The following is a 27,120-nucleotide window of genomic DNA, read 5'->3' as shown; positions in this document are numbered from 1 at the left end:
TTCAGGAAGGTATTCAATTCAAGTATGTACTTAAGCCATCCCTCTCCAACGAAGTATTTGAGGGCAAGCAGATCCTTTAGTGCTTGTGAGACGGCTGAATCCATGCCTCAAATTCTAGACATTTCTTCTGTAAGATATATTTTTCCAACTCAGTTCTGAAGAATTACTGTTTTTTTCCAAATACTGTTGTTTCCTGCAAACTTACTGCAGCTTTCTGCAGGAAATGGGTTAAGAAACAGGAAAAAATATTTCCCTAATTATGGTTTTGTCCTGGTTTTGGTCAGGATGGAGTTAATTTCATTTGTAACAGCAGATGAATGCTGTGTTTGAGAGTAAAATGGGAGTACTGCTGATAACACCCTGATGTTTCTAGTTGCTGTCAGACAGTCAAGGACTTTCTCAGCTCTTCATGAGAAAGGAGGGGCGAAGCCAGGACAGGTGACCGAACTGACCAAAGAGAGTATTCCACGCCAGTTACGTCCTGCCCAGGATATCGGGGGCTGACGGGAGGAAGGCCTGGGGCGGCTCCGGGACGCGCGGTTCTTGGGGGACGGTCGGGTTCTGGGACGGCTCTGGGTGGCACGGCCTGAGTTGTGTGGTTCGGTGAGAAACTGCATTGGGTATCAACAGCTTCATATATTTTTGCTTTGAAGTCCTGTTAGTATTGTTACATTGTATCTTTCTGTTATCTTAGTAAACTATCCTTATCCCAACCCACGGGCCTCTTAATTTCTTGATTTTGGGGTTATTTGCCCCTTCCTCTTCTTTTTCCCTTCCCTTACTTCTCATCCCCCCCCTCTTCCCTTTAACCTGCTCTTTTCCTTTAAGGAGCAGGCAGCTGCGTGGATCTTGGCCCTCAGCCGGGTGAAACCACGACAGGTTTAGAGCTATTAATTCAGGAGTAGTTATATAACACTCATTTTCAGTGCTGATGTTATAAACAGGGTATGTGAAAAATACGTAGGAGCAGCTACTTAAGGATTTAGTGTTTTGCAGACCAAATGATCTTCGGTTTGACTCGTTGAAATATAGGACTGGAAAAGGAAACCTCTGTAACACATCAGATTGCTGTGTTATACAAATCCAATACATTTATCAAGTTCCATTTAAAAGCCAACCAGTCATTAAGCTGCTCGCCAAGTTTGAAGCGGCCCCTGTGTGGGATAAAGCTGTCATTTCCACAAGCTGTGCATGCTGGAAGCTTGTGTGTTCTGGTATATGGCTTGTTGTGTTTCATGTCTGAAGTGATGAAATATGAATTGGGACTGTGAAGCCTTAAAATGATTTTAAACCATCAGAAAATAAAAGAGGTCAAAATGAGAAGTACTGTATGCACACAGATTGTTGTCAGCAAAAATGAAAAGAAAAAAAGAGAGGTAGAGGATGTACAGTCTAAAATTGAGAACCAGAAAATGAAAAGAGGACAGTGAAGTATAGGAAGAGTTCCTAGCATGCAGGATTTGTTTGGAAATGGAAGGGGGAAAGGCAGAGAGCAAAGGGCTGCAAGGACAAAATGTAAAGAGCATGCAAAACCTGTTACATGAGCATTGTGCAAAAAGTGACAAGTGTGGTGGTTTAGCCCTGGCTGGAGGCCAGACACCCACCAAAGCCACTCTATCACTCCCCTTTCCATTTGGACAGGGAAGAAAAAAAATATATTGAGTGGCTTAGGAGTCAAGATAAGGACAGGGAGACATCATTCTGTAATCAACAACACGGGCAAAACAGACTCAACACAGAGGGAAGGAAAGAAAACTCTCTAATTTATTACACTACACTACACACACAGTGCAACCAGAGTTGGATAATGAGAAGCATGACCAGATCTTAAAGTGCCTTTCCTCACCCCTCCCTTCTTAGCAGACTTCAGTCATGACCTTGCTCCATTCTTCCCCCCATTGTTACACAGGGAGGGGCAGGGACTGGGAAAATGGGGGCTTCGGTCAGTTCCTTGCAAGTTGGTTTCCTTCTTGGCCGGGGGCAGTGGGCCATGAATTTTTCCAATATGAGTCCTTTCCCACAGGGCTTTAGCTCTTCACCAGCTGCCCTGGCGTGGGTCACTGCTATGATGGCAGTAATAAATTACAATGTCTCTCAGCCCCAGTCCTCGATGGGGTCACAAGCCCCACCCCCAGCAAACCTGTTCTGGCACAAATCTCTCCCTTGCTCATCTCTGTGTCTCTGTCTCTCTCCATGGGCTGCAATTGCTGGCAGGGGCTTGCTCCAACACGGGTCACAGCATCTCCTGTATGTCTCCAACTGCTCACATGTGGGGCCTCTCCACAGGCTGCGGGTGGGGTCTTAGCCTTTTCCATGGACTGCAGGGGTACACCTGCTCCACCATGGGTTTCTCCAGGGGCTGCAGGGGCATCTTTCTGTCTGGCACCTGGAGCATCTCCTCTCCCCACTCCCCAGCATTGGTGTCTCCACAGCTCATTACATCTTCTCACTCCCTTCTCTGGTGGCAAAATGCTGCTGCCTGTGGGTTTTTTTCTCCTATATGTGATTCCCAGAGGTGTGTGACAATTGCCGCTTGGCTCGGCCTTGGTCAACAGCAACTCTGTGCTTGAGTCGGACGATGTTTACTTTTCCGGGCCTACAGAGTCCTCCCCCCCCCTCCCCGCCCCAGTTCTCTAACAGACTGCACTCAGCTATGCAAAACTGCGACACAAGTCAATGAAGGGACTGCAGGAGGGTCCCCTGGTGAAAGTGGTGGGGAGCTGCAGGTTGGAGGTACCAGATGTGGGGAGGGAGGGGTTCTGGGAGGCTGAACCCTGCAGGAAACAGAGGCAATGGGAAGCAAAAGTGGTCGGTCTCAAGAGAAACCTTATGGTTCTGCTTTTAAATATACTCAAGTGTGACACATAGAGTTGTTGTCAAAAGCAAATTTTGGTTCAAAAATAGGAAGAGTTGAAGAAGATTTAACTATCAGTTGTAAGAATTTGCAAGTTTGAGTCACAAAGGGAAATAAACTACTGTAGGAAATAAAAAGAAGGTGGAAGATGGAGAGGGCATTTGGGTTTTCCTGGTAAAGCAAATGAGGGTTTGGATGGAGTTTTAAAAGGGAGATGGTACAAGGTGCAGCACTGGACAGGAGGTTGGAATAGAAGAGGCGAGGAGGAGGAGAGATGATGGGACATGTGGGGAACGTGGACATGTGGGTGAAGACTGGTTGGCTCACAGTTGTAGGGTGCTGGGTGATTGAAGTCACTTTTAGTGGCTCTCAGTACCTTTCTGTTTGCTTTGGTTCTGAAGAGTTGTACAGCATATTAGTTTCAGTAGATGTACTGTTCCTACAATATCTAAAATATTTATAGAAAAGAACTATATAGAATTGTGTGCATATTTTTATACAATACATAAAGCATAATTTATTCCTCTAACCCAGCATGCATATAAACAATAACTGCTTTTTATGCTCTAGGGACTGCTGTTTAAAGCTGTTTTCACTTCTGCTATTGTGGCTTCCTGGGACAGCAAAGTAATTTTGGACTTTTACTGACCTTCTTCTTGCTTTTCCAAGTCAGTGCTCTGAGAAGATTGAAGTGAGTGAATCACCAGCTGGCTGTTCAAATCCACAGCAAATTAGAATATGAAAAAGGAGAAAAAACTTAAGGATCTATTAGCTTGAACTCACCATCGTGTGGATGTGCGCTTTCAATAACTGCTTAAAGGTTCCTAACATTTCAGTAAAATCTAGCTTGCCACTGTACTCGTTACTGCTTTTGTCACCTCACTTTAAAATAAATCATGTGATCCTCAATTTCAGCAGTGCTCGTAGTAACAGAAAAAATGCAGGAATATCCTGCACCTTTTTTGGTCCTAGTTGTCATAGAGGATTTAGCTAAAAACGTCTGGATAGAGCGGTCTGAAAACACTTATACCACCTCTGATTCTGTAATGAAGTCTCTGCATTAATTTATCACATTGGCACAGACTATGAAGGCTAAAATACTAACATAGAAAGTGGGGGGAGCAGAGGAAAGCCCTCCAGGAATTTCAGCCAGCTGAAAAATGCGTCACAGCAGTGCCTTTTGTTTCCTTAATGCCTAGGGGCAGAGTTTGAAAACAAACAGGTAGTGGTGGGGTTTATTTCATTATTTTACATAGCTTCTTGGATTAATACATTTTGCTTTTTCTTGATATTCAGAAGCCTGGCTGAATAGAAGCATGCCTGTGAACACAGCCACAGAAATTACCAGAGGCATCCTCTGTGTCCTGATTTTGGGTCTGTTGATGATTTCCGCCAGTGGCCTAAGAGAAGAATTGGCTTTGCTATTGTTGTTGCATACTCTTACCCATTACAGACCCTGGTATCCGTGGAAAAGAGGTCTCTATAACAATGAACACCTGGTGTGTGCTTCTGCTCGGGAAACATTAGGAGGGGTGGGTCAGATGAGTCGTCTCAACATCTTGTTTATTGTAAGAATGTCCCACTTTTCCTAGTATTTATAGCTAAGAGAGAGGAACAAGTAAAGACTGTGTTTCCAAATGTTTTCCCAGGAGCAGGCAGTGAATACTAGAGCATCCATTTTGGAAAATACAATTTTGGGAATTGAAGGACCATATTCCTTAGCATTTACCTTCTCTAAGAAGCAGAGGGGGTAGCTGAGATTTATCTGTGGGCATTTCTTTAGTGTCAATTCAGTAATGAAAAATTCAAAGGGCTGCTTGATGGACTTAGATGAAGAAATGCAGTTCTTGTTTTCTCTTACAGGCTGAAAAGACATGGTTGCAAAATGCTGAAGGTCTGCAAATTATTTTCCATAAGAACTAGCTCAACTGGGGGTTAGTAGTAATGTTGCTCCCCACTGATGACTTCAGCTTACAGAAATGATCAGTTCTAAGGCAGCATCCAGAGCCTTAATACTTCTCAGAGAGAGCTTAAAAAGCATACTGGATGCAGTTGGATTGTGTATAAACCACATTCCTAGACTTAAAGCAAGTTAGACCTCCTTCCTCTTATACAATACACCCTTAAACAGTAAATATTTACATTCCACGATACCTAGAATACTTCCTTGTGCTCTGTGGTGTTGCCAGAGAAGTTGACAAAATCAGGGTGGTTGGGAAAAAAGTTGTACTGCTCTGTTAACCTGTGTGTCTCCCCCACTGAGTTGGTTTATGTAATAGCCAGGAAAAAATGTGTAGAAAGAGTATGGCTGCAGTTCCAGGTCACTCAGCCTTCATGTTTGCCATTTTGGTAGCACTGAAAAGTAAGCTTTCTTTGATGCTTTGTTGGGTTTTTTTTTCTTTTTCCCCGCACAGCTCTGTAGCTCTGTGGTTATTTGGCCTACAGTCTGCACACATAAAAGGGTTTGCTGTAATCTTAACGTTTCTGTTTTCAATTCTAGTAGAAACAAAAAGAAGCAAGAGGAGTAGAGAGATTTCCATTCATCACACAGTTTCGTTTTAACAGGAGCTTTGAGAACGAGCAAAAGAAAATCTTTTTTAGTCAAAATAATACCAACACTAGAAAGAAAGTACAGCTGTGTTCAGCACATCCTGATGTCAGAATGTCTGCAGCCACCTCCTGATTTCCCAGGGGGAATGTAACAGGGCCAGGGTGGTCTGGGGCAGGCTTTAAGGTGTGCAGCTCTGTGTGTCGATGAGCCTCTTGGGACTTGGAGCTCCTTGTTTTCATTTAGCGCCTAAAGAAAACAGGGGAGAAGACTGCAAAGTGTTGAAATGTATTGCACAGAGTAGGAAGCAGCTTGTAGAGAGCATCCTTAAAAAGCACTGTGTGAGAAACTGAACACTGAATAATGATATATCTAGTTCATACTGGGATAAAAGAAATATGGAAGCAATGAAGGGAGCTGCAGGTATAAACGAGAGCATTGCGGAGATGTGCTTACGTTGTTCTTTGTGAACTGCAGGCTCTAATCAGAAGATAGCAACAGGAAACCCACGAAAGTTACTGCAGCTTATTGTTAGAAAGAAGACAAGTTTGAATTTTAGGTTCCTTTGCAGATGGGTGGTGAGCGGTACACATCTCCGCCATGGTGATAAGCTCAGTTGGGGTTTTCATCCAGGATCAGCACTTTGGAGTAAGAATTGTGGCACTATAGTCGAAGAGATTTATACTGAAGACATTAATCATACTCCTCTTTAATTATGAAGTATATTAGCACTTAATCCAAAGAACAAATACAGCTATGTAAGTTTCTGTACCATTTAAACCAATTGTTGATTTATTTGCTTACCTAATGCAAACTCTGTACAGATCTTCTGATGCATACATCATAAGTTATTATACACAATTTTTTACTATTATAATATCGTCATATGAATTAGGATTAGTTCGAATTTTAACATTCATACAGCCTGTCAGTTCCCCACATTTTACCCATCTATATTTTGTTCTGTTTCAGGTTTCACAGAATGTCATTAGTTACTCAAAAGGCTGAGTTTGTGATGGTTCAGTGCATTGGATATTTTTTTTCCTTGCCTATCAGTCACATTAAAGTTGTTTGTAGCTGGCAGCAAGGTTATTTCTGTTAATAAAACACTATTATTCTCATTGCTGCCTCCTTTCTGATTGCATCAGTGTTTCAGAGGCAGAGATCTTTTTCCAATCTTGATAATTGTGGCTGTGATAGATGCCAGAGACTTGCTTTCCTAGAACAATCTAGAATTGATGTAGCATTCCTTCTGCATTAGCTTTGCTGCTTTTTGAGTTCCTCGTATGTATTTTTCATTTAATTCTTAGCATTTCTTATGTACACAATGTAGAAGTGAGTATAGGTAATTAAATAACAGCAAAGGAAGCAAGTATATAAAATGAACATGCATGTTCCCTTCTTGTAAAGCTTGCCTTTCTTTTGCTGGTAATAATTTTTCTTGTTTCATATGGACAGGTAAACAGTTTTAACTGATGGATTATATACTGTCAAAAATGACAGGAATTAACTTTTTTGTTTTAGTAAGTGACCCACTATTGAAATTTCTTTTTCTTTTCTCGAGCTTTCCCTCTGATACTTTTGGAGCATAAATGTCTTATGCTAGATGCTATCACAAACTTTACCAGGATTCGTGGGATGTTGCTAGTTAATATCTCTGGCTGTACTTGTCACAGCAGGACATGTCTTTCTGAATCAAGTCTTGGTCTGCTTCAGATATATGGGAGCTGAGTGCCCAAAATATTTTGGTTCGACCTGCTCTTTGACATTCACCTTCAAATCTCCAGTAATTGAAATCTGGCTGAAAACATGGTAGCAGAAATAGATGTTTATGTACAGCATTTGCAGTTGGGTGTACTGGTAAATATGCTGAGTTGAGGAAGGAAGGAATGCAATTATTTTCTGAAATGCCTAGAAGAAACATGCAGTCTTTAAAGGCGAGTCATCTCCTTGGGTACCCCACATGGTCAAATTTACATTTGATTCGACCCCCAAAAAACTTTATATGCTGCAGACTTACTCAGAGGGTTTCTGACACTCCTCTAACAACGCCAAGGATTACTTTATTTCTTTGGAAGTGTCGTCTTCTGGATCTTAATGCCCACTTAAATACTTCACTCAGGATGCTCTTTCTGCAATGTGCAGTGGTGTGAGGTATCTCCATGCACTTGCCTGTTATAAAAGGATATGTTGTACTAACAACTACTCTGACACAAGCAACTGAATGAGATAAATACAGAGAGCTTATTATTATAATTTATTTGACATTAGATACTACCTAATTGGCACCAGTCAATATACTAGTTAAGTCTGGGGTGAAAAACTGGCAATATTTTAATTCAGTCAATAGTGATGATCTAACCTTAATATATTGGAGAACATCCAGCAACCTATCTGAATACAATGTTTTTATTGTATTTTCATATATAAAAATATATGTATATATCAGCAAGCGTTTTGTTTTGCTTTGTTTTTTTAACCAGTACAGTTACTGTTCTTAGGTCTGTCTTCATACCTGAAAATCATCTGGTTTTACGTGAGCCCACTATTATGTTTGTAAAGGAGAGATGAGTGTTAACTTAGTCCCAGTATGGTGTATTATCCTTTTTCTGGAATGTGATGGTTTGGTGAATTTATCCATCTGTTTTATGACTCAGTCTAAAGCAGCCTCCTTAGGCACAGCTACTTCTGACCTAATACTTTGGCTATACTGCACGCAGAGCATGTCTTTCCTTCAACATGTAAGCTGCGAGTACAGCTGTATTCACTGGGTGCTTTTAATTGGCAGGTCTTACTCTGTGAAGTGTTGTCTCAAAAAAAGTGGTAGTAATTTATGAGGGAAATGTGTGTTTTTCCAGAGAAACGTACTAGCTGAAGCATTGGTGTTATATATGTGAAGTTTTGTTCATGACAGGAATTTAGATACATCGTTGAGTACAGTGGCTGTCATTTCAGAGTGTTTCACTACATGAACATGTATAGATGCCCTTTACTTTTTTTGTGCAGTTGATGCTAAAATCTCAGTGACATCAAGCCAAGGGCTGCCAGAATCTTGGAGGTTTAGACTTGCTGAGTTGTTTTCAGTTAAATGAAAGAGCTCTGTTGAGTTTATGCTGTCATTTGCGAGTTTGTTGCACCTAGTAAATTGTGAAGTAATCATAACTTGTTAATAAATAAATCTTGGTTTATTTATTGACGGGCCATCAGAGCAGGAAGAGCATTTGTATTGCGCTTATCGTGTGTTATATGGCTTAGCACTCCAGGCTGCCTTACCCAGGTTGGTACCTGCCTGTTCTTGGTGGCCATAGTAAGATAATAGTTAAACGAGCAGTGATGATGTTTAGTGTTTGTGAGAAATTAATCATATATGGTCTCAGTTCAGAAGCAGTTAATAGCAAAGAAATTTCAATTCAGAAATGAAGCGCGTCGTTTTACATGTGTTATTCCTGAAGAGTCAGCGTAGGATGTATTTAGCACTTCATAGAAGACTCTCAGACACCTTCCAGATTTCTAGCTGTGTTGGCTAATTGTGTACATAGAGCTTAAGGTGGTACAGAAGAGCTTTCTGCTGGTAGTGCACCAGAGACAGACCTCTTGGGCCAAATGACGAATAGTCCCTCGATTTGTTTATTATTCCTTTTTCCCTTGAGACACTGAGGGCAGTCCCATCTTTCTTCTAAAACAAGATTGGCGTAGTTTGTATTTCAGATCGTCTCCTTGCGTGCTGTACGTAATATGGCAATTGGTCAGCCCAGGATTAAGTTACAGCCCATGCTGATGAGCGTTAAGATGCAGTAACTGGAGTTGCTTGTGCTTGTGTTTCAAACTTGCTGAACTGAATTTTAAAAGCTCAACATAAAACCCCAGCAGAAGAGTTTAGGTTTATAAATCTTGCAGATTGATATTTTTTATATATATTTTGAAGTTTGGAAATTTAAAATTACCTTTTTTCCCTTTTTTCCTTTTTTTTACCCTTTTAATGAAAAGATTAACATGGAAAACGGTTGAGCTGACAAGTGGTGATTATTAGTACAGGAACTGTGCCTTTGTGCAGAAGACAGACTGCATGTTGCTTTAGAGAGTTTAAACATCATCTGAACAATTAACATATGTAGGATTGATTCAATTGTTTGTATTATTGAAGTTGACTGAAAATATTGGGAAGTACAACTTATGCATAAAGGAATTAATTTTCCTTTGTCATTTTTTCCTCCGGATTTAAATAGTCTTTTACAAACTTGAAGTGCTGACTGTTTTAAAGATAGAGTTTTCTTCTTATATTTCAAAAGAACTGTAACAAGAGATTTAAAATAAACATACGTATCAAACTCCCTGGATACTTTGCAGTAAGGATTGAGCTTTTTAATTTTCTTCTAACATCTGATGCTAAATTATTGACTCAGAGTCATCACCAATAGCAGGTTTTTATAAACATGTTTATTTCTTAGTCTTTTCAGAACTACCCCATCTGTAGCAGTGTTCAAGGGGAGGTTGGATGGGGCTTTGGGCAACCTGGGCTAGTGGAGAGTGTCCCTGCCCATGGCAGGGGTTTGGAACTAGATGATCTTTGAGGTCCCTTCCCAGAATCAGTCTGGGAATCTGTGATTCTACCCTTACCATGCAGTTATTGTGACATGATAATTTTATTTAAGGGTTAAAGCACTGAATTTTAATTGTAGCATCATTTTTTACATTCCAAACAGTTGTATTTTCTAAAGTTGGGATTTTGGGAAGTTTGCTTATTGTAGTTGTGTCATAGTAAATCTTACAATTCAATGTTAGTGTACTTTATTTAGAAGAGTACAGTTAGTGTAGAAAGAACACACTGAGTTACTCTGTACATCTCTGCGGGCTTTGTCAAGTCTTGGAAACTTCAAGCACAGAATATTATACTAAAAAATTATGTCTTCATTGGTGTGAAAACTGCCAGCTGTTTATGTGTTTTATTTATGGATTTTTAAACATATGAACAAAATATGAGAGTAGCATCCATAACAGGGGAAAATGTACAGAAAAGCTGCCTTCTAATGAATCGGTATTTACACATCCTTACGCTGCATGTTATTTACCTTCAAAAGTTACTCTTTTCAAGTGTATTGCAGGTTAGTACTTATTTTTCTAATAATATATTTTTTTCCTGTCAACACAATACGTTAGATGTGCAATATAGAAACAAAAGCCCTGGATATCTCAGAGTAGATAGATTTGCTATATGTTTTTGTAGTTATTTTGTTAATAATTCTGTCTTTAAAGGCTGATATTTTGCATTTTGACTGCTTTTTCCCTTTATTATAGAGAGAATTGTTAAAGCAGGTAGTAATCGCTGTGTTTGCCTTAATCTTTGTTACTGGATCAGTGCCTAGTTTGTCATTCTTTGACTTTGGTAATCTTTTTTCCTTTCAAAGAATGTGAAAGTAAATAATGTGCTTTCATACTTCGTTTTGTGTAATGTACTTATCTATCAGTGTCGTAATTCCTTTTTTGTTTTTGTTGTTACAGCATTTGTTACTGACAGCTGTGTCCAGGATATTTTGATGTTCCCTTAACATTCATACCAGATACAACTTCTGCTGTCTTTTTATTCTTGCAGTCAGTGGTTCTCTGATTTAGATTCCCTCCCAATTCCTGAAAAAGCCCTATACAAAACCAGCTTATCTTTTCTGAAAAAAAATGATGTCTCCGAGTCAACCAGTTACTGCTCATTTTCACCTCCTGGGGGTTTTTTGGGGGTGGTGGTGTTTTTACAGCTCATGTCTGTGTTGGTGAGTGGAGAGTCAGTTTGTCTGTGAAAGCTGGTACTTCGGAACAGAGGTTTGACACCCCTCTCCTCATGCTGGTAGATGAGAAGCTTTAGCATGAGCCAACAATATGCGTGCACAGCCCAGAAGCCCAAACATGTGCTGGGCTGCTTCAAAAGGAGCGTGGCCAGCAGGTCGAGAGAGGGGATTCCGCCCCTCTACTCCACTCTCATGAGACCCCACCTAGAGTACTGTCTCCAGTTCTGCAGTCCCCAGCATAAGGAGGACATGGAATTGTTGGAGTGAGTCTAGAGTAGGCCACGAACATGAGCTCCAGAGCGCTGGAGCACCTCTCCTATGAAGACAAGCTGAGAGAGTTGGGCTTGTTCAGCGTGGAGAAGAGAAGGCTCTGGGGAGATCTTACAGTGGTCTTCCAGTACTTGAAGGGGCCTAGAAGAAAGCTGGGGAGGGACTTTTTAGAAGGGCATGTAGTGATAGGATGAGGGGGAATGGTTTTAAATTGGAAGGAGGTAGATTCAGATTGGATATTAGGAAGAAATTCTTCACTATAAGGATGGTGAGGCACTGGCACACGTTGCCCAGGCAAATGGTGGCTGCCTCCTCCCTGGACACATTCAAGACCAGGTTGGTTGGGGCCTTGAACAGCCTGGTCTAGTGAGTGGTGTCCCTGCCCATGTCAGGGGGCTGGAACTTAATGATCTTTAAGGTCCCTTCCAACCATAAGCATTCTGTGATCCTATATCCCTTCTGGTGGAGCTGCACTGTAGTGCTTGTGTCACAAATAACCAGTTTGCTTGTGTTTAACGCACAAAACTAGGTAGATAATGACAACTCCCTCCCCTATTTCTTGAATTTGTCTTAATTTAAAATTTGTTGTAGGAGCTGTTTAGCTGTAATTTTTACAGGACTTCGTGCATACAAATTCATTATTCTGTGCTCACAACCTCTCTGTGGACATCGTTAATTGTGCTTTCTGAAGTCTGTACTCATTATGCCTAAAACATTTGGATGGAGGAAGTGAATTACCTAAAGAAAATAGTTCTCAGAAATTGCTGAGAATTGCTCAATACCAAGTTGTCAAGATCTGGCAGGAAAGCTGGAGACTCAGTGTATCTCTTCCCTTCCTATTTGATGTAATTTAACAGTTTGCTTTCCAAAGTAGGTCTTTCAGTTTTGCTTCACCCAGATTGGAGTGAAATTAGCTTTAAGGAGTGCTGTCTGCCAAGCATCCTTCTGCTGCAACGGTGCATGCTGCACCTCCGACATCCTCTGTAAGAGAAGTTTAGGGTTTTCCTGCCCAGCTTGTCCTTTTATTCCCATGCACATTAAACATGGTAGTCATCTTACAGTGTTAAATAAGCCTATACATTTTCAGACTTCTATATGGACTGTGCCTATTGGGCTGTTACAGCACTTGTTAGAGGTCAGCTTGGTCGCTGCTGTTTATCTTCAGAGATCCAGGTTTATGCTTTGCCAGAGTGTGACATTTAGGTCTATATGTATAAACCTTCAGTAGCCAGCTCGAGTTTTAAAGAAAATTTTAATTAAGTGTAGCAGTTGGGTGTAGGAGTTAAATTAGTAATATTTTACTAAAAAACCCCCACAAACCTAAAACCACATGCACACATCCCCAACCACCTCCCCAACACAGCCACCCACCCCCTCAAACCCCAGCTTCTGTGGATCTTTGATGTCTTCCTCTAGCCATCATTGCTTTTATAAACACTGAAGTATCCCAAAGTATTGGAATTGTTACCATTTGCCATTTTATTCATACCACCATCACACTCAGAAGGTTGTGCCTGTGATCAGGAGTGGATTGTTCAGTGCACTGAGTGGCAGCAGCTGAAGCTTGCTAGCTGGTCCCAGTCAGTGATACATTCAGTGGCCGGAGAAACAGCATTCTAAATCCTGGTTGAATCTGCCAGCTCACCTTGCTTGTGCAGAGGGTCTCTATCCTGTTTAACAAGCCATATCTAGAGCATCCCCACAGTGGACAGGCTGAAACCAGGGTGATGTTCAGGAAAGTGAAGATGGGATTTCATGGAGTTTTTGGCAGCAGAGGAGACTGCTAGCTACTCTCGCTGTCACGTTGTGCTGTGCTGTCTCTTGTACTGGCACAGCCATCTGCATGTAATATCATTTTCCTACTGTCAGGGTGACTGCTGATTTAAGGAGTAGCACCCAATGATTGATCAGAAAGACTAGAGGTGGCTGTGTACCTTCACAGAGCCTGATGACTACCTGCTGGTTAAATGCACTGACAACCTTCCTGTTGCCCCTTGGCTGATTTGGAAGGAGAAGGTTCTGAATTGTCTTGGGCTTGGACAGGGAATGTGATAATTCCCAGGTGCTGAGGCAATTTGTGGAGCTGAGCACGCTACTGTACTCAGGGAGTAAAGAGGAGGGAGTTTATAGTCTGTTTTGTCTTGAAGCCTATTTTGAGAAGAGGTGTCTGAGGAACTGTGATTTAGTGGCTTGGAAAGATAACCTAGTTACACTGATGATAGTATGAAAGAAAACAGATAGCATAATAGATCTGTAAGAGTAATATCACAAAACCAGACAACTTACTCATTCTTGCTGTAGCATTTTGATACCTAATAGTCTTTTAGTTTAACCTTTTTGTATTCTCTAAATGCTGTCTGTTCAACTCAAAACTTACTGTGCGGACTGCTGTTTTTCTGGGGTGGAAAGACAGTGAAGACTTTCCCCTTTCAGTTGTTAAGAGTGTTCTTAATCATTAACATGGATAATTAGGATTGCAGGGATAACACAACCTGATTTAGTTGTGTGACATTTGAAATTTGAGTACCTGTGAGGGATCAGTTCTTATCATTTCCTTGGAATATCAAATTGGAGGTGGTTAAAATAATGGCAAAAGAGCCTCATCTCCAAGAACATTAGACCGTTTATTTCTCTTGGAATTTTGAAAAAATATTTTTAGCTAATATTATAGAATTGAATCTATGCTGCTTTAATGCACTTGACAAAAGCTTACTGTCCTTAGCAGCCATCAAAATCGTGCTGCAGAAAGTGAGGATAAATGCACTTCAAGTCTGGTGGATTGTAGTTACAGTATCCAGTAGCTGGCTATTTTTATTATCAACAAATTATGTCTTTTATTGCCTGAGTTACCTGTGTATTGTATTGTGCCTGACATATTCTAACATACCTGAAGGCCTTCCAGTATTTCCAGTAAAAATAATTTTTGTACTGCCCTGAACATTCTCATGTGTATCATATAGATCCAGTACTATATTACTTGATGTTAACCAAAACGCAGCAGTAGTACTGTAAATGATGGTGTTTGGAGCAAATACTGTAAAACTGTGCTTCATTTAAAAAGACTAGCAGCTTAAATAAAATGAAGTTTGATGCAAGTAGTAGTACTTTATCTCCAGAAGTGTAATTAGAGTTTGGTGGTGTACAAGTTCATATCTACAGGCTTTTGCTCTACCTAAAGGTCAAAGAGAATCAAATTGCCGGGAGAGGTGAAGCCAAGAGATGGACCTATGTGTTCAGGGTATCTTCAGGTTAATGAATAATCAGCGTGAAAAAGAGATTAGCCCCACAGGGAAAATAATAACTGCTGGTCACTAGTTACTGGAACTTCTGTAGCATCATGATATTGGCTGCTGCATGTTAAGCTGTGTACCTGGTGCACTAGGTATCATGAAAGCAGTTAATGGGTGGGACTTAATGCCTGATAACTATAGGTCATGGCATGAGTATTTCCTGTTTTCCCCAGTGAATTGACAGCTTGGCCTTTCTTGTGGAACTGCATGTAGTACTCCAGGAAAGAAGTGGTGGGATGCAGTAGCCTCATTTAACATTACAAACAATTTGAATGTAAAAACTTAATGGATCTAAATGGAGGAGATATTTTTAAATGATCATATCAAATGATGTGGGTTGGGGTTTGTTGCTTCTGTAAACCAAATACACTGAACTATGTTAAATCTTCATACTAAAAGCAACCATTTTGCTTTCCTTTGTTGCAGATCACCAGAAACTGGAAAGAGAAGCTAGAATCTGTCGCCTCTTGAAGCATCCCAATATTGGTAGGAACATTTAATTGTTCTATACAATAGATATTAGTGTAGAAATTTGCGGGGAAAATGCAAAATAACAAATAGCAGATCAGAAAAGTCAAGTGGAAATACCTCCAGACAAGACTATTTTTTTATAATGTGGGGCTGATCTCTAAATCTGGTATAGGATGCATTATCCCAAGAGATCACATAAAACCCGATGAACTGTTCTCATATTCTTTGAGCTATTGCTCTGCCATCTCTGCCAGGTGTTGGAGGGGTTTTGAGAGGTGTGTAGGAGGAGCTATTATTAGTACTGCTTGTGACTTTTTGAGACCTGCAGAAGAATTTCATCTAACAGCATGTGTTGCAAATTGAGACAGACCAATGTCAATAAAGTTAGTGTTGTTTTTACTGCGATGCTTATTTTATCCTGGTTTATTTTGTGTTTGAGATTCTGGTCTTCGATAGAAAAGACAGGTAGTTGCAGAAAGCTTTGTTTCTTTTATTTCCAGAACTGTTATGTTTCCTACTTGAGCATTAATGGAAAGGAAAAAACGGTCTTTGGGGGACCCGGATATGTCTGTTTTCTTGCTGTAGAAGCAGCAGAAACAGATAACTTCCTTGATCTTTAAAGAGTGGAGTCTGGGTTTTTCAGACACTGAATTATATGCCAACAGTGTCTCTCTCACGACAATGTTTGCTGTACCTGAGACTTCAAGGTGGGGTTTCCCTGTCCATCCTGTCCTTCTGTCCCCATATATGTTCTTAAAAGTGGTCATAAGAAAAGGTAATCATCTCACTGAATGTTTTAAATATGCACATATGCTTGGTACTCCAAAAGCATTTGGCACTCTGCTTGGTCTCCCTTCTGGTTAGCTTTTCGCCATTTAATTTTTAACTAACAGATGTTGGTATTCATGGCAGTTGTAGACTAATGTAATTGTTCCATGCCTGGGAAAGAATTGGCTCCTTTCTTTTAATAATAATCGTAAATTGAAAATGAATGTACCGCAGTTCAAAATGAAATGTCGAATCTCTGAAAGAGCTCTCTTAGGCAGACTCAAAAGCTTAGAGGTTTCACATGCAAATCTGGTGAAAGACGAAGAGTCGTGTTATCTGCCTTATTTTATCACAGCCAAAATTTTTGCATTGTAAAGCGCTGTGAGCCAGGGGAATGTACAGCTGCTTGCGTGCATGGAAAGAAGCGTTACACATACAATGTTGACTCCATAGAGTCGTCTACCTGCACCTTGCTGTAACTAGAATGTATTTATGGGTTTGAAAAAGCCAGGGGAGATGAATAAAAACCATTGATGAACTGATGAAGTGGAAGAGCCAATGTGTGCAGAAGAGCTCCATATAAATAGAAGTCTAAATTGAATTCATGCAATCGCATGTCTTTGGCTTGTTGAGTAGCCTGGAGCAATATTAGGATGTAGTAGTCCAGCTATTCCCCATATGGCCTTTAGATTTGTGAACGTTATGACCTGAAATGCAAGCAACTGATGACAGCTTTGGTGGCAGGCAAGTAGCGTTCTGTAAGTCGGCACAAACTTCATGCATCACTGCCTGCATTAGGGTGTACAACTCTAAGGGTCATAGACAAATTCTTCTACTTCTGCCTCAGACTATTCCTCAATCTCCTCTTCTCAGGTCAGTGTCACATCCCTTTTTTCAAGGAGTCGTCTCTAAGGGGTAATGATACTACATTGGTCTAGAAAGCACTAATAGTGACAAAAGAAGTATACCAGAGTGAGGGAACTCAGCTGCAGTGGCAGAGTACAATGTGGTTTACATCCCTCAAAACGGTAAAGATGAACCTTTGTAAACAAGTTTTACTTGCACTATGTGTATGATAAAGAGTATGTACATTTAAAAATATTATCAAGTCCATGAATAGAAAATTCAAGCTTTTCTCTCGATTTCTATTTTTTCTGGAATTTACTGCCACTGATTTATTTCTAATAACCCAGAAAATTAAAGAATTTTTCTTAGGAACTTCTCATGTACATAAATATGTATAATTTAAGGAAACTGAAAAAAATTTTTTTTTCAAATGCAGTCTCTACAGGAAAGCAGAAATCTAGTTTGATTGATTGGACAGTTTCAGAGATGATCAGTGTTTTTGCAGGGCTTTTTTAGTTACTTGTCTTTTTGAACTACACATTCATTGCAGGGTGGCAGATTTCTGAAGTTAGAATTCAGTTAATCCTTTTTCTTTTCCTTTCGGCTTATTCTTTATTCTTCCTGGTTTGCTTAAATTAAATCTCACTTCCTAAAGTGACTAAGTGCAAAGGACCAGTATGAGGTTAACTCAGTTTCTAAAAGAATACAGATGTAATAGTACTCTTTTTTTATTGTAGGGGCTCTTTGGTGATTTATTGTTCAAGTCTGTTGTCAGATACTTTGGGACGAACCCCCCTTTTTAGTTACCAATTTCATACTTCCCATCCAGTCAGAGTAAAGCAGCACAGCTCTGGTGAATCACTTTGAGATTTCAGCCCATACATAAACATGTTATTTTTTAATGAGAAAGATGTTTTTTCATTTTTCTCTTTAGAGAAATGGAGTTAAAACCAACTCTAAACCACTGGAGGTATTTTCCAGATATCTTTCCAGAGAAAATGGAGAATTACCAAAACTTCCAAAACTGAATTTCTAGGGTAGGTGTCCAGTTAGTACCTAACTAGAACAATATTCAGTATTTATTTAATTATTTCATTGGAATAAGAAATAATTTGGGATTAAATTTCTTCACAGTCAACATACCCATTCTTAGCTTCCCAGCAATGCCATTTTTATGTTATTTCAGATCATATTTGATAGTGGTTGTCTTTAATGAGTACTGTTATGCATTTTAGGACATCTTAGGATGACATCTAAAAATGGCTTTCAACTTTAGTCTCTGTTCATATACACTAAAATTGAGAAGTTCCTCTGCTAATATCAGTCATTCATTTTTGAAAAAACGTGGAATTTGAACAAAAGATTTGGTAAAGTGGAGCCTGAGGGGGAAAACAGGAGAAGACTGAACCAGAACGCTTTCTTTCAAAAGGATGAAACTCATAAATTCGGAAATTAAGGAGACACACATGAATGAAAAAATGTTCATTTCAGTTCTTGATTTGAATCTCCCCAAGTAATCATGGTAAAATGTTAAACAAAAACCAAGAAAAAAACCACTGATATAATAAAACAAATACATTTTCTGCTGCCTTGTTGTTGGAAGTATTTATGACATCAGATTATTACTTCAGGAATCAACATATCTACCAAATGTTCAGAAAGAAAGCAGTTAAGCGTGCCTTGAGGGAGCTTAATTCTTCATCCAAATTATCTATTAGGCATTTCAACTGAAAGAATGATTTTGAACACTGGTAACATAGCAGGTTCTGAATTCATGTATGAAAACTGAAATCACTCATGATTGTTCTGACTGGACAAGTGTCAGGAAGGGAAGTGAACTAAATCAAAATCCAGCTACTGGGCACTTTCAGACCTCTACAAATTGAAGAAACCCAATATAATTCATTTTGATACATGGATGTTGCATTGCTTGATATGTATACATGTATTCATGCATAGCTGAGCCTGCAGAAGTATATGATTATTTGAAAACTTAATTTTAGCTGCAACAAATTACTGGTTTTTTAGGCATAGAACTTGCCTAGTGCACTTGAAATTCTTTTAATAAAGTAATGAATCTAGCTACTAGCTATGCCTTCTGTAAGGCATTTGTTCTACTGCTGTATTTTTATTTTATGCTAATTTTTTATTCTAGAAAATCAGTGTGTTCTTCATTAGGAGTATTAGAAAAACAGAATAAAAATGCAATAAAAATGTAAGATGGTAGTTCTCATATGATGGATCTACCTGTGGTGAAGTTGTAAAGAAGTCTCATTCAGTATTCCTAGCAATAGATTTAAAGAAAAGAATCAAAGTGGGATCAGTTGGATATAGCGGGACTGGGGAGCTCATGTATCTAAGAATAGGGATGTCAATCTTCAGATATCTTCATCTTTGAAAATAGCAAGTGAAAAGCCTGTGATAACCGGAATTAACTACTTGAACACAAATCTCATTGGGATGCTCTAACACCAAGGGGAAATACTGTTTCTGGATGCATGGAAGTAACAATCAGAAAGAGGAAAATGGTATTTATTTTGCATCTCACAACAACTCTTTTAGAGTACTGTGCCAAGCTCTGGCATCCATGTGTCAGTAAGTACGGTCTAGGTAAAGGGGGTGATTTGAGGAGGTCTATCAAGATAACCACAAAATGACTTATCAAGGAAAAGGCAAAAAGAAACATGACTGTAGTGATGAAGTGAAACATATAGGTTATTTTTTTGGCAATGAAATTATGATAAATGGTATGGGGTGTAATTTTTTTCAACTTTGTGTGGATTTTAAATTTTTTTTAAGTTACACACTAAGAACTGTCTGTTACTGAAGATGTGTATACACTTGGCGTTCAGAACTGTGTACAGGCCATTATTTTTTGAAAGATGAATGTCTTTGAAGAAAGACTGAAAGGCAGTGGTATTATGTCTGGAGTACTGGACAGTCCTTACTGGTTATGTTTATGTCCAACACAGAAGTCATGGAAATCTTCCTTGAAGAAGTAGTTTTCACTTCATGTACGACAAGTATTACCTCTGAAAGCGGAGTATCTCTGTCCACACACTGCTTTGCATATAACGAGTTTGGTTAGTTTTCAGCATCTCTCTCCTTTTTTTTTTCCATTTGAAGAAATGGATGATTTTTCATTCTCTATTGGGCTATGTAGTCATGATGCCTAAGGAATGATGTAGGAAAAATGCCTAAAAGAAAAGTGGATTAGAAATGCTGCTTCCTGTTTTCCTCTTTCAAATCTCCGTTTCCCACTATAATGTATATACAAAAATTTGTTTAAAAATGCAAGATTTCCTTGTCCCTTTCACTTATACTTATTCCTTAGCAATACTCATTGCTTTTGTTAGGATTTCTGCCTCTTCTCATCTGGGTTCTTTGTATTTTAGGGATTGTAGTAGGAAGCAAGCTCCACCGAATTATACATTTAAAAGAAAATACGCACTCATTTCAGCTTGTGTGTTTATTCTGGGTGCCTATCTGTGTGATCTGTCCTAAAGAGCCTGCTTTGGCAGGGAGGTTAGACTCAATGATCTCTGGATGTCCTTTCCAACCTCTACAATTCTATGATTCTTTGCATAAGAATAAAATTAGAAAGGCTACTTCAGTATGTAACTTGGTAATGGGAGGGAGGATTTTCATCTCTATTACTAATATGTAGAAAATTATTTACTCAGGGATACTTGAGAAATATGAAAACATCCACAGTGATACTGGAATTCTGTTCCTTCATAGCCTGGATATTTTTTTTTTCTCCTCTTAATATACTAATAAACAAGCAAAGGTAAGAAATAAGCTGATTTTCAAGCATTTCTTGAGTAACCCTTGAGCAGTTCCTCTGTTACATTGTGGTAGGAACTTTCTAGGCAAACAGCTCAAGTTTCTTCAGTACGAGAGCTCCAACAGTTTGTGCTGGGCTGTGGTGGTTTGTACATTAGTCTGATTTTCAGCCTTGCTGCAATTCGGGGGGTGTGTGTGTTCTTTTTTTACTTACTACATCATACGGTTTAAAAGGAAAGATGTGCATGTAGGTTAAGCCTTACTGCTTGAGAAGATAGTGCTTTTTCTTTGTACGACTGCACATCAAGTTACATTAAGAGCTTACCTCCCATAATACCCATGAACAATTTGTTACATTGTGCAACTATTACTTTTATAGCTGTTGTGTATTAATGCTTCTGATTTTTTTCATTTAGAAATTTGGAAAGAACGTTTGTAAAGAAAACCATCATCCCTTCAAGAAATCTACTGTCATTGCCTTGCTTTCTGACCTTTATAATCTTCTGGTAAACTTGTATTTCTGGGTCCTCTTTTATCTTTACGCACAGTTCTATTTCAGCACTCTGATTTCTAGTCTACAATCCACATATTTTTTTAATGCTGTAACACTGTTACACAATCCTATTATTACTTTTGATGTTGATTTAGAGTCTACTTTGGTAATTTAGGTTTATTGAGATCCCAGCAGATGATAAAAATCGCATTAGCCGAATGATGCACGTCCGGACCCAGTCTGGAAAGCTTCTGATTCAATCCTGGTGAAAAAGTGGTATTCTTTTTTCAGGTTGAATGTGCTTTTGTGGGGTTTGTGCTGAGTTTGGGTAGTGTTTTTCTAAATGAGAGTTACACTGTCACTGTCTGTAGCTACTGGAAGGGCTTCTGTGGTCTTTACATTCCCGCATCGTACATGCAGTGTAGCAGGGTCATGTGAATAACCAGAATCTCTAATGAAGTCTGGCTTCATTACAGCAGGTATTCCAGCACATTGTTCCCTCCTGCCTGCTGCTTCCGCTGCCTCCCTTCGCTTTATAGGTGGCATACAAGATCCGGCAAGCAGACAGGACCCATTAGCCAGCTTAGCTAGTCCTTGATGTTTTATATTCACCAACTTTCTGCATGGGACTTCCCATAAATTCACAAGAATCTGAAGAGAAACACTATTAATATACAGCAAATGCAGATTTAATAAATCCTTTCTGAATTTCTTTTGATTTCTGTTGCAAAGTTTGGGAGTAGCTTGGCTGCCATTAGTTTAAGTTACTGTATAAACCAAGTATGGGATAAAAATCAGGCCTGTTCAGGTTTTGTGGATATAGTTCTTTAGCACAGCATTTTTTTTGAGATCAGAAATGTCAGGTTTCATTCTTTACATCAAAAATATATCAATACAGACTTAAAAGGTAACAGCACAGTTCTTTCCTGATGCAGTGAAAATAAAAAAAACCCATCCTCAACTCTGTAGATTTATGCTCAATAAACAAAGTCCTTGGGAATATATTAACTATGTCTATGAATGTAAATATATGTAGTTTATATACGCAGGTAGTTGCATGGGTTTTATTTTATTTATATATGTATATGTATATATATGCTTTTGTTTACCTCATATAGAAACCGTAAATCTGTGGGACTGATGCATGTAGAAGATCTTGCTTCCTTTAGTTATTTTTATTGCTTAGATGAGCTGATCATTTCAGCAATTTTAAATCTTGTCCATTCTTATTGAATTAATTAAATTTGTAGTTTCTGTGATGAATAAGGTCAACCCGTAGTCCTTGAGAGAATGAAAATAAGCCATGAAGAAACCAAATAAACCAGTGGTAGAACGTTATTTCATGCTTAACATAAAAGCCATTTTAATGAGTATTGTAAAAATAACAGTGTTTAAACTCAGCGGTGGCTACAGCCCAGAGCTGAAGAGTGAAGTAAAACAGCAGAATACAGAAGCTGGTTTTGCAATACCTATTTGTAAAAAGAAATGTAACGAGACTGAAGCAGTGAAGAACATCCTGGGGTGTCTTGCAACTGTTTTTTTTCTGCAGTTTTTGTTAACGTTACCATGCATTTGATTCCTTTTAACTGGTAACAGTTTTGTGCATGTTTGGTTGATATTTAAGATGAAGAGACTGAAGGTTTTCACTTCTGATGTTGTAAGAATCTGTTGGGGAAAGAAAAAGCTTTCAGTATAGCTGCTAGCAGCCCTAACAGTGAGTGGAATGTATATGTATAAATGTGTGTATATATACATTTTAAAAAAAAGCACAGTTAAAGTACTGAAGGTTGTTTAGTGCTTATCACTGTGTCAGTAATTCTCAACGTGTAATGTATGAAGCGTCAGATAATGTGGTCTGGCTGAGCACTAAAGCAAGGAGGTGTAAAGACAGCTTTTTAGGTGTTAAAGCTTTTGTCTCTGTTTCGGTTACAGCATAATCCTTTCTTTATCTGGTGCAAGTGCCATTTGAATCTTCAGGTTTTACTCTTCTGGGTTACTGCAGGGCATAGAAATGGCTTTTAGTTTAGAAAATGACACTACTTTTGCCACACTAGGTTAATTCTCATCCCTTTTAATAGAGAACAAGATTATTCTAGCTCAAGTGAAGCATTGCCGGTTGCAATATCCCCAGTAACTGTAGCAACATCCACCATATTTCTGAAGAAATGAGGTTTCACTAAGATTTGCCACAAATTTTGTCTTTTTTTTCCTCAGAAAGGATATGCATAATTGGCCCCAAAGTAGGTAATGATGAAGTATAAATGAAGTGTGGACCAGACCTTGAAGGATTTTCCTTGCCTGCTTATAGCTGGCTATGAGTGCTTTCTGAAATGCGTGACCATTCTTTTCATAGTGGGTGCAGATTCTTCTAACCATTTTTGGTTCTTTCTTTTCATTAAGTCAGTTATGCTTGTATCGCTAGTCATTTGACATGTAGACCAGAGTAATCCATGGAAATGGGAAGTGCAGTTTAATCAATTCTCTTGAGGAACCTGCTGTTGGGGGATGAGCGCGAGAATGGCTACCATGCTTCCCATTCGTGTTTTGATCTCTTGTTCTGTTTTACTTTCTATATATCTGTATATATGCTTTCTGGAAGGGTTTAATAATTGCATTGCAGACTTCAATAACCATATAAATAAGCTAGATTAAAATGAATTGCTCTCTTTTTGCACACTCAAGATGAATCTTTGAGAACTTTTTTTCTCTTATTTTGTTTGAAAGCTTTGTTTTTTTATGAATTCGTGACCACGTTATGCATGCAGATAGACATCATGACTCCCAGCTAAACCACAAGTATGTAATTTTCCTCTGGACCCTTTCCTCCAAAAACATAGATCTCCACTACTTAAGCTAAAGTAAGCTTTTTCTTTCAATAAAGTAGGACAGATGTTTTTAGAGCATTTTTAGGGGAATATTGTAACTTCTGTTCCCTTGCCTTATGCAGACAATGTTGTTGACAGTTTGATAGGTGAAGTCTACACTGGTTCTTGGATTAATACCCAAATGCTGTGAAAAAAATATAGTGAAGCTCTTGTTTGAGTTGGGGGAGGGGGGAAGTAACAAAACAAATCCAAACTGAGAGAAGGGTACAGTTTATTTCATAGTGTGGATGGGTGTCGCTGTTTGGATGGCATTAGTGCAACTCTTGTACAGGTGCTCGAATTGTTGTTGGGTAGTTTCCATTATAAGGTGTGACATGCAGAGAAGGATAAATTCAGAGATGGAGCAGAGAGAGGGAGAGGAGAAGGGGGTGGCATGGCTGTCAAGGAGGAGGAAGCAAGTGAGCGAGGGAACAGGGAATGCTGGGGGTCTGAGCTGGGAGTGGCAGGAGGAGAGAGGACAGTCAAAATTTGCTCTGTGGATTGTGTTTTGTCTTAAGCGTTCGTAAATCAGGAGTGGAGCTTTGGGATGGGAGCTCACTGTGGAGCTTAGGAATGTCTCCGCTCCTCTTCCAAAGATGGTGCAAACCCAAGAAGCTCCTTAGAAGCAGCAATCCTCAGGGCTGCTCCCATCTGCTTGGCCACCTTGCTTCATTTACATACCCTGTCCCCTGTAAAAAGCATCATAAATGATGGAATCATGCAAGTTGGAAGGGATCTCTGGAGGTCATCCAGTCCCACCCCTCCAGCTCAAGCCATGCCCAGTAAAATTAGGTTACTCTGAGCTGAGTTTGGAGAATCTCCAAGGAAGGAGGTTGCACAGCCACTCTGGGCCCCAGTCCAGTGTTTGACCACCTTCCAGTCAACATAAGTAAATAAATAGAATCATCTTTATGTCTGGCTGGGACTTTCCATTCTCCAACCTCTTGTCTTGCTATTTGCACCCTGGAGAAGACTGTGTCTGCCATCTGGACAGCCACACTGCTGACAGCTGATTGCTGGAGCAGGATGTTTTCCAGCCTTCTTTTCCTGTGGCCAACCCAGCCGTGGTGGCTGTCATCTGCTGGAGAGCTCCTGAGAGGTATAACATCTAGCAACAAATTAAGCTATCCTAGTAGGTACTTAGACTCTGCTGAAATAAAAAGTTAATGTCACAGGTTACTTCAGAGATATGATGAAATTCAGGGTGTGGTCTGTTTGCATGCTCATAGTTTTAGATCTGAGTGTTGCATAAATCTGCTCTTAGGATGCTTTTCTAGGCAAGATGTTGCAGAAGAAAATAGTTTAGGGCAAGGAGCAAGGTGTTTGCAGTGTTACATTCTCGAAAATCTTTCCTGGTGATCAGCAAATAGAGTGCTGGGAAGAAAAGTGGATTTTTTTTTTTATACAGCCATATCCCTGTTAGGATTTTTTTTTCTTTTCTTTAAAAAACAACCACTTCCACTGTTAAATATTGTGACAGAAATTCTTCATGGAAGTGTAATTAGACTGAAGAACTGTAAAAAGGGCTTGATTTTTTGGAATGCAGCTTGTAATTGCTTGCATACATGCATTTAGAAATACATTTTGTAGGCTGAACGTGCCTATGCTGTGTCACATGGAGCAATCACTTTTCCTCCTGCTTTTTCCATTTCATCTGCATCTTCTGCCTCTCTACTAATGGAATGCCCATTGAATAAGAGATGTTATAATATCTTGACTACTGTATATTGAGAACAGCATATGGGAAATCTGTTTACTTGCTAAAAATGTAAAATTTCACATAGAGGGTGATGACTAGAGCACAGTGAAACTGTGAACCACTGTGATGCTGGCTGAGCACCAGTTCATGGCTCTTTATTTAGCAACATAGGCCTAGGGTGGTTCTCTGTCTATGCAAATGCACTGTATGAGTCATGACAGGACGGTGTCATGTTAGCTCTGTGTCATGTTCAGGAGAAGTCATGAGAGGTGGAAAAAACATACTACAGCTTCTTTCCTTGCTGAGATCATGATATCTGTGGTGATATTAGCGATGACTGCAACTGCCTGGTAGAGGCTGCTGGCCAGTACATCTCAAAAGACATCACCAACAAATCCTAGATTTTGAAGACCTGCTTCTCTACGTTGGTGTGTTTTCCGATGTTTCTCTTGTAAGCTACTTACCACAGCAAAAGGATAACTCAGTTTTGGGTTTTTTTTAAATAGCTACAGGTCTGCCCTCATTGGGACTCAGCCTGACACGTAGGTGTCTCTACTGCCTTGGAGCCCTTGCTGTGGCAGCATGTGTGCCAGTGTGGGGTGCCAGTCTCCCCTTGTGCTGGAGGGCAATGGCACTAAAGCTATTGGTTCCAGGTTCCAGCCATCACGCAAACCATCCCCTGCCTTGCAGCGTTTCAACCACCTTGTAGGATTTTCCTCTCTCCTTCAAATGTTTGCCTTTAAAACCTCACAAGTTAATTTTTCACCGTGATGGGAGGCGGTTGTGGAGGACTGGTCTCATGGCTTTTCACATGCTGCAACCTATCACACAGTAAATGCTGGAAATACTATCCTCCTTTGCTGACACTGGATAAATGTCTTGCAATTTGGTCTGGTTTTGGCAGATTTCTGCACCAAAGACTTTCTTACTGCTACAAAACTGCTGATTTGGGATTTTTTTCCAGTTGATAGGGCTTTAATGATACCTTTCTCCTCCCATTCACCTTTCAAATTTGGAAATTCTTTTTTTAGTAGCTTCACCAGTGTTCATATTCTCATGGACTGCCCATGGGAATGTGCTTCTAATTTTAGTTTGTCCTTTAGATGTCGGTCTCCTTTAAATACATCCAACTTCTCACTGCAGCCACACTAGGCAGAGGATGGCATTCTGCTCCTGATACTTGTGTATAGAAGATGTTCAGGTATTGTACTGTAATCAAATCCACAGCTCCTGCTCTCCTGACGCCCAGCACTGAATAATACTCATGTATCGGCAATTTCATCATCCCAGTAGTGCTTTTAAATTTGTTTATTTGTTAAGCATTTATTTACTAGCTGACCTTGGGAGTTATTTAATTTTATTCCAACAATTTATACTTGGTCTAATATTGATGGTGTTATTGTTAGGATTATGTTGAATTTGGCTACACAGTCTTTCTAGGAGAGAATTAGTTG

The 27,120-nt window shown here is 39.5% G+C and overlaps 1 protein-coding gene across 3 annotated transcripts in view; it reads left to right on the top strand.

The window, feature by feature from the left end:
- The window catches only part of CAMK2D (calcium/calmodulin dependent protein kinase II delta), a gene marked incomplete at its 3' end in the record, with an annotated part of 165,735 nt that overhangs the window by 49,459 nt on the left and 89,156 nt on the right, over positions 1-27,120 (top strand). For all 3 annotated transcript variants that reach the window (XM_084264020.1, XM_084264021.1, XM_084264022.1), the window contains exon 3: positions 15,166-15,225. In XM_084264020.1, the coding sequence (XP_084120146.1) occupies positions 15,166-15,225 (60 nt within the window). The remainder of the gene's footprint in view (positions 1-15,165; positions 15,226-27,120) is intronic.

The sequence above is a fragment of the Gallinula chloropus genome (assembly GCF_964237585.1).
Source record: "Gallinula chloropus genome assembly, chromosome: 4".
Taxonomy (NCBI): domain Eukaryota; kingdom Metazoa; phylum Chordata; class Aves; order Gruiformes; family Rallidae; genus Gallinula; species Gallinula chloropus.
This window is presented reverse-complemented; position numbering and strand designations above follow the sequence as displayed.